General features: G+C 45.2%; 2 protein-coding genes across 5 annotated transcripts in view; both read right to left on the minus strand.

The window, feature by feature from the left end:
• LOC109885346 (receptor-type tyrosine-protein phosphatase-like N) overlaps positions 1–5,940 on the minus strand; it is a 38,699-nt gene extending 32,759 nt beyond the window's left edge. For 2 of the 4 annotated variants that reach the window (XM_031813600.1, XM_031813601.1), the window contains exon 1: positions 5,664–5,939. In XM_031813600.1, the coding sequence (XP_031669460.1) occupies positions 5,664–5,739 (76 nt within the window). In that variant the 5' untranslated portion in view covers positions 5,740–5,939. Of the gene's footprint in view, positions 1–5,663 lie in introns of all 4 variants that reach the window. The other 2 variants (XM_031813599.1, XM_031813602.1) reach the window with 2 other exon arrangements.
• A 1,162-nt stretch (positions 5,941–7,102) lies between these two features.
• Positions 7,103–14,775, minus strand: dnpep (aspartyl aminopeptidase). The gene is made up of 15 exons (XM_020472543.2): positions 14,651–14,775; positions 14,163–14,253; positions 13,405–13,493; positions 12,695–12,808; positions 12,331–12,456; positions 12,033–12,157; positions 11,702–11,786; positions 11,440–11,547; positions 11,168–11,245; positions 10,814–10,897; positions 10,084–10,244; positions 9,203–9,242; positions 8,869–8,970; positions 7,781–7,948; positions 7,103–7,361 (listed from the first exon to the last, which is right to left on the minus strand). Exons 1-15 carry the CDS (start codon positions 14,654–14,656, stop codon positions 7,311–7,313), a joined length of 1,428 nt encoding a protein of 475 aa, XP_020328132.2. The 5' UTR covers positions 14,657–14,775; the 3' UTR covers positions 7,103–7,310.
• Positions 14,776–15,746: the final 971 nt, after the last annotated feature.

The following is a 15,746-nucleotide window of genomic DNA, read 5'->3' on the forward strand; positions in this document are numbered from 1 at the left end:
TCTGCTTGGGGAGGAAACACGGCCAGATGTGACACAACACGGCTGTACACACTGTGTGTGTGTGTGTGTGTGTGTGTGTGTGTGTGTGTGTGTGTGTGTGTGTGTGTGTGTGTGTGTGTGTGTGTGTGTGTGTGTGAGTTTGCATTCATGATTATGTGTGTACTGTATTCCAAAAACAGAAGCGGGAGACAGACTGGCCTAGAGGGCCGTCTCTCTGTGGGGAAAACAATACGATTCCCCAGACACAAAGACAAGATCACAGACAAGACAAGATGAAACATAGACGAGAAAACATAGCATGTCTTTCCGTGCACCAGAAACAGTATTAGTTGTCTTTCAAATACTTTAGCTGCATTTGATTGAGTTTGCCTGGCGCCGAGCAACGGAACCAATGGAATAGTCGCAACGGTCCAAGCCCCGTCCATCTGCCACTTCAGGCAGGCTCAATCAAAGGCTCAAAGTATTTCAAAGAAGTCAGATACTATTTGAATCCATGTCTGGATATATCTGCGATATGATGACTAATACACACTGTATCCCTCCCTTTCTTCACACTCCTCTCTCTCTTCCTCTGTCCATCCCTCTCTCGTCTGTCTGCAGCAGTAGCAGGGGAGATTGTTGCCAAGCTAGAGTCCATCACAGACTGGACAAACCACTAGTGCACTGCCCCTGAGCCCCAAGAGCATGTCAATCAATCAACCGCATGCAAAAATACAGACTATCAATCCCAGGGGGCTAGGTCATAGGGGGGCTAGGTCATAGGGGGGCTAGGTCATAGGGGGGCTAGGTCATAGGGGGGCTAGGACATAGGGGGGCTAGGTCATAGGGGGGCTAGGTCATAGTACATCTCTTGTTCTAGTAATGAGTATTGCTGTATCCTACATCTAAGAGCATATACTTTGGCCCTGCATTCTAGGCCTATTCTGAACTGTTGTACAGCACTGTGTTGTATCACGTATTTTGCATTCTATCAGTTGGTGTGACCTTGTGATGTCATCTATGGAATTGTCCATTGTGTTCTATCTCAAGAAACTCAAGATGTGAAATAAGACCAATAAACTGAAGTGACCTGGGTTGTAAGTATCATAGCAACAGTAATTTCAAACTGCGTGGCGTAATTCTCTGGGCTGTTTTTTTGTTATTTCAGCTGTTCAGAAATATGAGGGAGAGATGTGACACACAACACAAGTTTATCGGGATTCTAGGTTCTTTCTGGGGAAGAGGCATGTACTGTAAGCTGATTATGTGTATCCCACAACAGTCAATAAAAGCTATTACCGCAGTCAATAATTAGCACAGGGCTGTAGCATGGCAACATGTGCTGCATTGTGCTGTATACATGCATGAGTCAGAGCTCCATAAACAAAGGAGTTCCAAACAGCATGGACATAATTATCACCTTGGATGTTTCCACCCCACACACACTTTATGAATTCAATCCCATAGTTAAACTCAGTCACATGACTGGGTGTTTCCTGTTCTTTCTCCACGATGATCTGAGTTTGTTTTCCTCCATCGCCCTTCCCCTAATCTCCCCCTCAAACTCTTTGTTCCTCTCCCCCTCAAACTCTCAAACTCTCTCTCCCCCTCAAACTCTATCTCTGCCTCACAAACTCTCTCTCTGCCTCAAACTCTCTCTCCCCCCTCAAACTCTCTTTCTCCCTCTCCCCTCAAACACTTTCTCCCCCTCAAACTCACTCTCTCTCTCTCTCTCTCAAACTCCCTCTCCCCCTCAAACTCTCTCTCTCTGCCTCAAACTCTTTCTCCATCTCCCCCTCGAACTCACTCTCTCTCTCCCCCTCGAACTCACTCTCTCTCTCTCCCCCTCAAACTCACTCTCCCTCTCTCCCCCTCAAACTCTCTCCCCCTCTCAAACTCGCTCTCCCCCTCAAACTCGCTCTCCCCCTCAAACTTGCTCTCCCCCTCAAACTTGCTCTCCCCCTCAAACTTGCTCTCCCCCTCAAACTTGCTCTCCCCCTCACTCTCCCTCTCTCTATCCCCCCTCAAACTCTTTCTCTCTCTCAAACTCCCTTTCCCCCTCAAACTCTTTCTCTCTCTCAAACTCCCTTTCCCCCTCAAACTCACTCTCTCTCAAACTCTCTCTCCCCCTCAAACTCTCTCTCTCTTGCTCTCTCTCTCTATCCTCAAACTCTTTCTCCATCTCCCCCTCAAACTCACTCTCTCTCTCTCCCCCTCAAACTCACTCTCCCCTCTCAAACTCTCTCTATCCCCCTCTCAAACTCTCTCTATCCCCCCTCAAACTCTCTCTCTATCCCCCCTCAAACTCTCTCTCTATCCCCCCTCAAACTCTCTCTCTCTCTCAGCCTACAGATGCACTACCTTAAATTGACCCTGCTTCTCACAGCCGGAAAATGAAATTGGAATTATTATGTGGATTATAATTAATGGACATTTTTGTAGGGGTTGATACATTTTCCATTGGTGCAAATCAGCTGGGTATTACATACTTTAGAAGCCTTTTAAAACCTTGAATACACTCAAATGTGCAGGATACATCTCTGCAACAACAGTGATCAAATTAAGATAGCAGATCTGTACCACTGGGAGTCATGGCCTGGACAGAGGAAGTGGGGGAGCACTCTACGACACAAGGGCTATTTTTTATGTGTTACTGCAACTACAATCATATCTGAAATGACAATAAAGTAATGGGCTATAAGTACAGGGATAGAGTGAGGACAGACACGACATGTTGAGTTGAATAATGGTGACTCTGGTGAGGCTTTGTCCATTTGAATTCTCTTTTATAGCTTCAGATAAGAGTCTGAATCTCAAATTGTACCCTGTTCCCTATGGGCCTTGGTCAAAAGTAGTGCACTATATAGGGAATAGGTCCCTGGTCTAAAGTAGTGCACTATATAGGGAATAGGGCCCTGGTCTAAAGTAGTGCACTATATAGGGAATAGGGCTCTGGTCTAAATGAGTGTGCTATAAAGGGAATAGGGCTCTGGTCTAAAGTAGTGCACTATATAGGGAATAGGGCTCTGGTCTAAAGTAGTGCACTATATAGGGAATAGGGCTCTGGTCTAAAGTAGTGCACTATATAGGGAATAGAGTGCCATTTGGGATGCAACCTTATATTTTACAGATTTAAAGGGGTAATCTTAAACTTAGAAATGCCTCATGAGAATGTTGTACCCCATCAGAATCCAGCATGATAAGCTTGATTTACTCCAACGTAAACAAACACTGTATAGCCTCAAAACATGGTTAAAACTGTCATTTGTATATAATTGATGCGCAGAATTTGAGAGTGGTTCCATTTCTCCAGCCACCCCATCCCTCAACTTTTTATCAAAACAGTGGCGGGGAGTCCTCTTTGTTATTGTTTCAACTGCGGATGGCCCTTTTAATCTTTAGAAAACAGACTTGTTTTTGTCCTCCGAGGTGTATATAGACAGATGGCCATGACAGGTGATGCTATGGGCTGAAGTCACACACCACCTGTGTCTCACCTCTCACTGTCTGACAACCTGAGAAATGTAACACCCCACCAGATCTAACAAGTACCATATTGTGATTCATAACCATCAGTACCACCGGATTTAAATACTGTTATAATCTGATTCATAACCATCAGTACCACCAGATCTAACAAGTACCATATTGTGATTCATAACCATCAGTACCACCAGATCTAACAAGTACCATATTGTGATTCATAACCATCAGTACCACCAGATCTAACAAGTACCATACTGTGATTCATAACCATCAGTACCACTGGATTTAAAGACTGTTATAATCTGATTCATAACAATCAGTACCATCGGATTTAAAGACTGTTATAATCTGATTCATAACCATCAGTACCACCAGATTTAAAGACTGTTATAATCTGATTCATAACCATCAGTACCACTGGATTTAAAGACTATCATTATGTGATTCATAACCATCAGTACCACTGGATTTAAAGACTATCATTATGTGATTCATAACCATCAGAATAGGTGACTTATACTTGATACATACACGTGTATATGCCTCTTCAGCTTTGTTAGTGTTGTGCCTTAAACATCCTCAGTAAATTGGTCTGGCCATCCAACAAAATCTCCAAATACATTAGAATATATGCAGTTCTCACTCATTCCTGTTTATTCACATGGGGTGAAGCCGTATGAATGAAGGATCCTTCAGGTTCTGACTACAGTCGTGGTACGCTACTATTGGTTTATTAGTTACCTGCAACATTGTTAGGCCTACTGTTTCACTTCTGATAACTCCACAAACCGGCATGTCAAAAGGAAGGCAGTCATAGCCAGTTAGACATGGTATAATTCTCCTCAGATTGACACACACGTAAGCAATAACCGCATTACAAGATAACCAACCGTGTCGAACAGCTGGAAATCAAGGAGGCAAAGTAATACATTTTGCCCTAGTGTGATGAACTAACAGTAGTCAGGTCTACATCTCACCAGAACTGAGTTTAAGGTCAGTGTGTGTGCCTGCCTGTCTGCCTCCACAGCACAGGTTTAGCCTGCTCTACAGCACTGAAATGTCAAGCGGCCATCGACACAGAAAGCAAGCGCACTGTTCTGAACCATCAGTGCTGAGTCTGTGTGTGCCGTCTGTCCATGGTTCTAAAATGACTGGCTATAACCAACGCACATGCCATTGACGTAGAGAGTATGTATGCACTGTCCATGGTACTGAAATGAGCGCGCAGGCGCTATTGATGTACAGTTCGAGGTGGTAGGATTGGCTGCAGCCTACATTGATAAACTGCCAGCAGTAGGCTGGCTCCATTAGAACAGGATCCAACTTTAGTAATTGAACTACTAACCAGCCTGGAGGGCGTGAGGTCATGTGTGGTAAGCAAGTGGGTGGTTGTAATCGCAGTATTACAGAATGGGCCTTGGTAAACCTATGAGTGGTTGCCTAGGTTGTCATTCAATTTCATTGCATTGGGTTGACATTGCATCAATAGCCAAGTGCATGTTGTTTAAACTTAGCGCAGTGCATTTTACACAAATCAAAATGACATCGTCATCCACCAAAGCAAAAACACCAGACCTGTAGCCGACACAAAAACCATACCCTAATCTTCTGACTTTTGAATTAGGTGAAGAAGCGCTCTCAAACAGTTTTGTTTTTATTGAGCGCGCCGAGCCAAGGCGTGGGGCACAGCAGGCTATTACTGGTCCTTGCTCCACTATTATTGCGGAGAGGAGCTATGATGAATCATGCCTGACGCTGTTTTCGCAAAACCCATCATTCAATCCAAGCAGAAGTCTACAGCCTCAAGTCACTAATCAAACCAAGTGTATTGTGACGCAATTTCACATTCAGACTACATAAATAGCCTCCAACAGCCTAAACAAACATAACTGACATCCAGAAATCTCTAAATGTATAAGTAAATTCACATGGTTTATAACACTATGCTACAATGCACAGAAAAGCAAAACAGTATGGTGAATGATACTAAAATAATTGAGCATATGTGGCTATATTCTTAGTTGCTATTCTGGCAAATCCAGTTTGAAGTAAGTAGCAGAATATGGCTCATGGACCCCGTCAATATATTGCATTGATTTACTCACTATACGCTATTGCCTTGGCTGGGATTTCTAAATGGCTGTGTATGTAGACCTGTTACCTGCCTCTGAGTGACTCAGTTCATTTCTCTCCCTTACCGTATCTGCTTGACATCCCCGTCTGATAGCACACCGCCATCACACATAACACGCTCCATAGTCGCTGAGATCCCATGGTTTTCCCCAAAACAGACAGAGCTGTTCAGCGGTGCGTTTTAAACCCTCATGATCCGTGTCAACTATCGGAGGGACTTTCTAATGTCGCACATCCACTCCGACTCCAAAGGAAGGACGTGGATTTTCAGCAGCAGAAGCGCACCAACTGTGAGTGCGATAGCAAGTGTTGCGAGAAATGTGTAAATCCCGGGATGCACGTTGCTTCGGATCAGGAAGGGAAGGGGTTAGTCTTTCTGCATGGCTGGTTTACCTTTGGGAGACCCACCATCGCATCATAGCCCACTAGGCGAAATTAACCAAGTTCAAGTAATTTTTACCATGTATTCCTCAGTTCCTCTAAATATACTGAGGAAAAATATAAACGCAACATGTAAAGTGTTGGTCCCATGTTTCATGAGCTGAAATAAAATATCCCAGAAATGTTCCATACTCACAAAAAGCTTATTTCTCTCAAATTGTGCACACACTTGTTTTACATTCCTGTTAGTGATCATTTATCCTTAGCCAAGATAATCCATCCACCTGACAGGTGTGGCATATCAAGAAGCTGATTAAACAGCATGATCATTACACAGGTGCACCCTGTGCTGGGGACAATAAAAGGCCACTCTAAAATGTGCAGTTTTGTCACACAACAATGCCACGGATGTCAAGTTGAGGGAGCGTGTAATTGTCATGCTAACTGCAGGAATGTCCAACAGAGCTGTTGCCAGAGAATTGAATGTTCATTTCTCTACCACAAGCCACTTCCAACCTCATGTAACCACGCCAGCCCAGGACCGGACAGCTGATGAAACTGAGTAGTATTTCTGTCTGAAAAAAAAATAACTTGTGGGGAAAAACACATTCTGATTGGCTGGGCCTAGCTCCCAAGTGGGTGGGCCTATGCCCTCCTAGGCCCACCCATGGCTGCACCAGTGCCCAGCATTGTGAAATCCATAGATTAGGGCCTAATGAATTTATGTAAATTGACTGATTTCCTTATATGAACTGTAAACTCAGTAAAACTGTTGTTTAGATTTTTGTTCAGTATATTTGTCAACATTGTATGTTCACCACTGGTACTAGACTTGCTAAAGAGTGTGGGCCAAACACTTGATTTCAATTGGAGCTCCAGTGCAACAGAGGCAGAGGTTAGAGAAGCAGGCCTCAACCAGAGGGTTGCCGGTTCGAATCCCAACTCAAGACGGGAAAATCTAGTGCGGAAATGCATCATCTGCCGTTGTGCCTTTAAGCAAGCCACTTAAACCCCTATAATTGGTCCAGGGGCACGGGGCGCTGCAGTGCCCATTGCGTCCAGCCTTTAGGACTATATGTGTGTGGAATGAGTGAGTGAACAAAAACAAGGGAAGGAGAGAGGATGTGTAGATTAAAAATGTATTATTTTATAAACCATTTTAGTTCATCAGAAACATCATTTGAAGGAAACTTTCCTTGCCTCTGAATGTGTGCAAAACGTTCTGCTGTAGCACTGTGTGTCATGTGAGTATACAAATAACACAGTGTGTAGAGAGACCCAGAGGAGGACATCTGTCTGTCCTTCTGTCCATGCTGTGTCCTTCCCCCAGGCTAGTCCACAGTCACCATGTCTCTCACAGTGGGGAAGAGCTCAAAGAAGCCCTGGTAAGAACAGATGGAAGACACATCATCATACATCAACATAGTGAGACATTATGGTTCACTATGTCTGGTCAGATTACAACACAATTAGACCCATAGAATGTACTGACTGTCTGATACCACTTTCACACTAACATGCTGTTCCCACACTGTGCTGGCTCTGATATTTTCCTTCCACATTGTCCAGCAACTACGGTAGATGTGTACCCAGGCCAGGCAGAACCGCTTGGCTCAGTTTGGCTCATAGAGAAACAGCAGAGTGAAAAGGGTATCAGTGTGATGAGTGGGTCAGGGTCAGGGGGTCATTCCAAAGCCACATTTTCCTAATTGACAAGCATTCAAGGGAAATGGAAATTTAGTGTACTTCCTGAATTGACATTAACCCCAACCCTGGAGTGGGTTAGTACAGGGTCCAGTACCTTGAATAGGTTGGTAGACTGGAGTACTCCAGAGGTGCAGCACATCTCCCTGATGGAGTGCATGGCCAGCTGGGGGGCACCGATGTCCAGCACGGGGATCCCCAGGCGGGAAGACAGGATGGGGCCGATGGTGGTCCCACAGGGGCTGTCGTTACGCACCATCACATCCTGGGGCCACAGAAACAGGGTCAGGAGGGTAATGAATTAACACATGCTTACTAGGTACAGTTGAAGCATCTGGAGAGAATAAACACATGTACTGTTACATTCAGATTTTAAAATGACATTTCCATGGATGCCCATTAATCACTCAGACATACATTGGATGTCAGCTGTGTGGGGAAACTCAACATGAGTCAGAACTGGAACTGTCCTTCCTGAATCTCTGCTATTTAAATCTGGCTTCACACCGGTCCATTCCTCCGAGTCCATATGGGGGTGAATGAGTGCACACTTCAGGGAGGGAAATGGACCAGAGCGGTAGTTTCACCAGGGCCTGAGGTGAATAAAGTGCCCTTGTGGGAGCAGAACATCTTCATCTACTCTTAAGAGGCAGACGTTCTCATTTCAGTCTCTCTCATCTCTCCCATAAGCTTGGTTTAAAATAACCCCTACCCCACTACACTAAGGCTAGGTTTAAATCCCCCCCACCCCCCTCCCCACTGCACTAAGGCTTGGTTTAAATCCCCACTACAGAAACGGCTTGGTTTAAATCCCCACTACAGAAACGGCTTGGTTTAAATCCCCACTACAGAAACGGCTTGGTTTAAATCCCCACTACAGAAACGGCTTGGTTTAAATCGCCACTACAGAAACGGCTTGGTTTAAATCGCCACTACAGAAACGGCTTGGTTTAAATCGCCACTACAGAAACGGCTTGGTTTAAATCGCCACTACAGAAACGGCTTGGTTTAAATCGCCACTACAGAAACGGCTTGGTTTAAATCCCCACTACACCACTGCACTTTCTTCACCACAGCACTACTTTGCTAGGAGATGTGCTAGGAGATGTGCTCACAAACCCGCGCAGTGCACCAAGCACACACAGAAACAAGTATGTATGAACAAATCACACACACGCCAATTACCTGAAGAGGCACACCAACACGACTGGCGATCTCTCTCAAGATGGAGGCTGTCACAGCCGTAGTGGCATAGCGCTGGTTACTGTTGAATTTAACTACAGGACCCTGAGAGAGAGGACATTCAGACAATCACACTGACTACAACTTCAGATATCTGTATAGAAAACATACATAAATGTATAGCATGTCTGCCACAAATATTACACAGGTCCACCATGACTATTTTACCTAAATCTAAATTGTAGACATTTTTTGTAGAAGATTCCAACAATATGTCCACCAGTTCTAATGTGGGTTTTCAGTGCGTATTGCTGAGGGGGTAATTTGAGCTCTGTACCTTGTGGAAGGCTGGTCTGTGGTTTTCATCATGCTTCTCCCTAGGGTGAAAATGAAAGTCCATTAAAACTATAAACACAGCAAACATCTTTCAAACTGTCTTCTAGGTCCCAGCTGGCACAAAAACAGTACAACAGCAGTCAATTATATATGCAATATGATATAAATATATAAATGAGACTATTATTCCCCAGGTATACTGTACACTGACTGGTAGTTGGGATGTTGTTCTTGAACCTGACTGGTAGAGACACTGAATGTTAGTATGTTTTCTATGGGAGTAACAGCACATTGTCTCTAGTAACATCCCAACCAGAACATCTAGAACATCATTCCAACTACCAGTTACACTTTAGAAAAAGGGTGGAGAATCAGGACAACCTCTGACCGGTAGTTGGGATGATGTTCTAGAACCTGACCGGTAGTTGGGATGATGTTCTAGAACCTGACCGGTAGTTGGGATGATGTTCTAGAACCTGACCGGTAGTTGGGATGATGTTCTAGAACCTGACCGGTAGTTGGGATGATGTTCTAGAACCTGACCGGTAGTTGGGATGATGTTCTAGAACCTGACCGGTAGTTGGGATGATGTTCTAGAACCTGACCGGTAGTTGGGATGATGTTCTAGAACCTGACCTCACTTGCACACTTTCTGTCATGGATCTAAAAACATTTGATTGGTGTAATAACGGGCTGGAGGGGAGGCTCCACCATTAAATCCATGGCAGGAAGTAGACACTTTGGGAAAATGGTGGAGAATTGGGATGCAACCACAGTGATTAACAGTACGGCATTTCTATAGGGAGTAGGAATAAACTGACTGGTAATTGGAGTGTTACTATAGAGACTGGTGTGATTGACAGGTTACTGTATGGTACTGACTGGTAGTTGGGGTGCAGGGCGTGGGCCATGTCGGCGCTGATCATGAAGGAGCGTGGCACCGCCTGCTGGAAGGCTGTGAGGTTGGTGGGGGAGGAGGACAGTCGACTCAGGATCAGCTCTGTCAGGTTGGACGCTGCCCCCTGGGCGCTCTCTGACCCCACCTACAGGCCATAGGGGGAAGTGTTAAGTGTTAGGTTAGGGTTCGCAAACCAGTTCCCTCCTGTAGGTTTATACTCCAACCCTGTTTCTGGAGAGCTACCCTCCTGTAGGTTTAGACTCCAACCCTGTTCCTGGAGAGCTACCCTCCTGTAGGTTCACACTCAAACCCAAATTTAGAGCACCGGATTCTATTAATTAGCTGGGTGATAGGCTAAATCAGTCATTTTACAACTGGGGTTGGAGTCTAAACCTACAGGAGGGTCTCTCTCCAGGAACAGAGTTGGAGAGCCCCGAGTTAGATATACAGAGGCCATATTGACAAAACATCTCAGAGTAGGAGTGCTGATCTAGGATCAGTTGTACATTTTTAATTATAATTAAATCAGAGGGGCAACCTGATCCTATATCAGCACTCCTTATCAGAGATACTTTGTGAATATGTCCCCAGGGGGTTTTCCTGATCACCAGAAAACCCTGGGCCCTAGTTATAGTTCATAGCTATATGCCAGTGAAGGAGAAGCCCTAGCTCTACACAGAATGAATTTAGCCAACACAGGACTGGGGGACCGACCTCTTCATTGTCAAACAGAGTCACCATCCTGATGTTGGGGTCTGTGGCCAAAGAGTCTCCAGAGATGCAGGAGTCCATCAGAGCCTAGTAGACAGAGGAAAAGAGGGTAAAGGTTAGGGGAATTAAGGTTAAAGAGGAAGTAGAGGTTAGGAGAATAAATGGTAAGCTTAAAGAGGACGTTCACATTATGGTGGTAGTCATGTTCCGATTCCTCTCGTCCCTCTCAAACACACCGGAGGAAAAGATGTGAGCTTCCTACTCTCAGAGCTGTACTTTGAGAAGGAGACCGGTTGTTGAGGTGGCTGGTGTTAGTGTCTGGAGGTGGAGTGTTGAGTTGGAACAGAGGAGACTCACCTGTAGGGCACAGTAGCAGCTGTGGAGGTTGTCCAGACGGGGGGAGTAGATGAACTCTTCAAACACACCACCAATTGCCTATGCAGCAGACACACACAGACACACGTCAGTAATCTGTTATCGATGTCATTACCAACAGAGGGGGAGGAGGTATTGAGGAGAGGAGACTCACCCCTGGCTGAGTGTCAGCCAGACACAGACACACGTCAGTAATCTGTTATCTATGTCATTAACAACAGAGGGGGAGGAGGTGTTGAGGAGAGGAGACTCACCCCTGGCTGAGTGTCAGCCAGACACAGCTCAAAGTCCAGCAGGGCCTCAGGCTGAACGTCCAGCTCTGAACACAGCACCTTGACCAGGGCTGGGTGGTGCTTCTCTGCCTGGACGAGTGAGAGAGATGGAGAAATGTACTAAAGGCCTACTGAAGTTGTGTAAGGCAAGTGATTGATTAGTGTGTGTGGTACACTGGACTGTGTATAACTATCTAGTACTGTAGAGCGTACAGTGAGAGATATGGATAGTTAAGAGTCTTACAAAAGTGGTGGCATCGCAGGCATCCCCAGTGGAACAGCAGCCAGTCTCCAACTCCTCCTGTACAGCAGTGGCTAGGATGGGCACTCTGTCACACACACAGTTACTAAACACTTATTTTCCTGTCCAATTCATGTTTGTTCTCCTGGTCCCTTGAGGGGTGTATCTCAATAGTCTATAGTGGTCTCCTCCCCTTCAACTGCACTGATGTGAAAGAACAGAACAGGTGACAGCAAATTCCAGCCATACTGCCTTCACCTGTCCTGTCGTCAGATCAGTGTAGATGGAGGAGAGGAAGCCAGTTAAGACTTCTGACATGCAACCTGGGACTTACAGGTGGTTCTCCTTGTTGGGGCCGAAGGAGTCGTTGATGTCCCTCTGGAGGTGGATGGCCAGGTGGGGGATCCTCATGATCGGCCGGGGCACGTAAACCAGACGATGGACCAGCTTGCCTCCAGTCTGCAACACAATAACACAACAACTCCCATGTAAGGTCCTCTCACAAACACACCTCCATTCTCCAGACACACTTCAACACATAGTTCATGAAAGTTCAGAAACCTAAGAATGGGCCAACCTTAATGTTTCAGTTGTGAATGAAGGGTTAGATGGGTAGGGTTACATTGCCATACCTTGACCATAACACGACCGGCGATGGTCAGATCCCGGTCAAACCAGGTGTTCCAGATTCCTCCTCCGTAGCACTCCACCCCGACCTGCAGACAGCCCTGTTTGGTCTTCTTGGACCGTGGCTTAATCTGAATCAACCACACAGAGAGAGAAGGGTGTCAAGTTAGCGACCAAATACAAGTATGACCTACTATCCCCAGTGGTTGGCGGTGTTAGCCCTGGGTCGTGTTCAGTAGGGTACACCATCAAATATTTGTTCTTAAAATGGACATGTTCAGACATTACCTGTTTCAAAACATTTAGTCCCTAATGAACACGGCCCAGTCATTTTCCCAGCGTGTCCCAAGTGTAGAATTTCATCCTTACCCTCAGACAGGGGCTGTCTGTGTGTGCTCCAATCATAGTGAAGCCATTGCCTGGCTGGAAATGTCCACCCACAGCAAAAGCGATAATGGAGGAGTAGTTACGGGTTACAAAGTACTGTTGAGGGAAGAGGAGTAGTTAGTTCTCAATCAAGCACAGTTTGAAAGAAAACAATGTGGAAGGACCACCAGAGGGCAGGCTGGGCTCACGGATAGTAGCCCAACAAGGCATGGGAGACAAGGTAACCAAAGGCAATTAAGCACAGCTGACAGTACTAATGACATATTCTCCTTCCCCTATAAGAGAGAGTATGGAACCAGCAGAGAGAGGGAGGGGGGGGGGGGGGGGGGGGAGAAACTATCTCTGGAAGATGGCCACCGAGACAGAGGAGCTATCCATGAAGAACCACTAAGACGGTGACAATTGTTGTAGTTTAAAGATAATCCTATTGTGTTCCTGTTTCATCTGGAGAAGAAGATGTATGTTTTTCCTTGAGAGATTTTCATTGATTGTGTTGGAGTGTTTGTGTTGACCAAATGCCCTCAATAGAGAACTGTGTTCAATCAAGAAACCTACCCGCTTTAGAGTGACGCCCAATTACTTGGTCCGCTCACAACAAATACTATTTGAACCCAGGTCTGATCCCTATATGATGAAGCCCTATAAAGCTGTGTAGATCAGTGTGAGACTGGAACCTCCATGTACTGACTGACCTTACTGGCAGGCTTGATGTTCCACTGCTCAGTCTCCTTCAGCTCAGTAAAGCCAGCCCCCAGCAGACGGGACTTACACTCCTCAACCACTGCTCACAAACAGGACAGAGTGAAAAGTGCAGGACATTAACTTCAAGCCACCTCATTCCTTTTATGAGTTACAGCCTGTGAAACCAGGGGACATATCAATTAATTGACTGATAACAGCAGGGGTGCAATATTCATTGGGGACGGGCATGTCCCCCCACATTCTGATATGGCATTTTTGTCCCCCTCAGTTTTAGAATTGGAATGTGATACAAAATGAGGCAATGGTATGCTTAAGGACAATGCAGACACCTCTGGGCGGCCGGGTAGGCTGTTGAGTGTTTATCAGACTTGATTAAAAAAATACAACAAAAGAAAAAGTTACACCCCCCCCCCCCCCCACCCCCACTTCTGAAACCAAAGTTGCACCCCTGGATAATAGAATGGCTTTGAGAGATCTCAGGAGGAATCTAGGCCAAGGATAGTGTGAATGGACTGTACATGGATCAGAGTGCAAAGGTAGGCTGCACAATAAAACTGGCATCAGTACAGGCTCAGAAAGAGGACATCCGCCTGCAAGATATCTATCTCATCTCAATGTCCATGGAAGGTAGTCAAGTCAGTCTCCCAATGTTCCATGCTCTTGATCAAAAATGTATTTAGTGTTGACACTGGATTTACAGTATTTCTCTTTGTCCCTATATTGTGCCGTGACATGACTTGTTTCTTACCGTGGTATGGAGACACTCCTTTGTTCACGAACTGCAGGAACTCCTTGGCAGCAGTCTGCACAGCTTCCTTTGAACTTTTCATGATCAGTGACTAGTGAAAGCAGAAGGATAACGTTACACGCCATGAACGACACAGCGTTGCATTGGCAAGCGAAACAGAAAGAGATTAACGTTTCTGAGCAGCAAGCAAAATACAATTCAGCAAAAGTCCGTGTTATAACATTGTCATAGACTGTATGATTAGTCCAAAAACAGAATAGACGTTAAGCTGACTGCAGAATAGACAGTAGGCTCATCGTTGCTTGCTAGGTAACGTTAGCTAGCCATCAAACACAGACATTGTTATCAAGCAAAACCGAATAGATAGCTAACTTGTGCAGTAGACACGGCAAACAAAGCTTACAAAAGTCAAACCAGACTGCTCTGAGCTAGCTACACTTTAACGTTACTAATATGCCAACAACCAAATCATAATTTATGGTACTTACCTGCATAAATGTTTAACTGGACTGTTAAACTCTGTACCCGGTGTAAAGCACACGGGAGACCTCTGACAGATTTAGTAAAGACCACCGATGTAGAATCTAACAATTGACAATTTGAAGGGAGGAGAACGTGGTATTGCCCTCTGCTGTCCAGGAGGTAAAACAACATTGTTGGCTGTTTCGTGGCCAGAGATTGTTGAGGAAACAACCACAAATGCTCTGAAATAAGCTAGCCATTCTTGATAAACCTATTTGACTTATTTGACAAGATTACATATATTAGGATGATTTTTTATTTTATTAACTTATTATTGACCACTCCTTGGTTACCCAGCATCTATCTCCCCAGTTTATGCTGCAGTGCAGACTGATCAGTTCGGTCTCTGTGCTAGCTGCCCACCCAAATACCCAGCATCCTTGGTCAAGTTCTGGCTCAGCTGCCTCAGCTGCCTGCTAGTTGCCTGCTGCATCTCCTTGATGAAGGGCAATCACTGCTAACAGGTCAGCTCCACTGTCAACCTACTACACCTCCCAGCCACCAAGCAGATTCAGGCCAGTAAAATAGGAAATGGTCATTTGAATAACAGTCTGGTATGATAAAGACTTCAATAGAAGTCACCCAGGCTTCCTTTCCAGCCCTCTCCAGTCCTCAGAGATGGAGCCGAGTAATGGTGGGTGCACAGATAAGACTAAAGTAACTGAGGTTACTTTATATAATGTTATGATACTGGATATGCCATTTTTCAGCTTGTTATTAGTCACCAAAAGCAACAAGCCATTACGAGGAGGCACATTTTATGGACTGTGAACCAACAGTCATATACATCATCAACAGTCTTATACATCATCGTTCAGCTTCAGACTGTTACATCCTGGAGGGACACAAGACGAATGGCCACCACTAAAGTATGTGGCTGAAATGGGCCAAAAGGAGCACATCAACTCGACACAGGTCTAGGTTAGCTTTCACACCTACCATATTTGGTCTGTTTTGAAGCTCTGAGAAGTGAGATCAAATGGGGGGATGTGCAGATGACTATGTAACATTATCTTCAGAAGTGAGACCTTTAGTGTGCTGTAGATAGCCTACATGTGATGC

This window comes from Oncorhynchus kisutch, unplaced genomic scaffold (assembly GCF_002021735.2).
Source record: "Oncorhynchus kisutch isolate 150728-3 unplaced genomic scaffold, Okis_V2 Okis05a-Okis16b_hom, whole genome shotgun sequence".
NCBI lineage: Eukaryota > Metazoa > Chordata > Actinopteri > Salmoniformes > Salmonidae > Oncorhynchus > Oncorhynchus kisutch.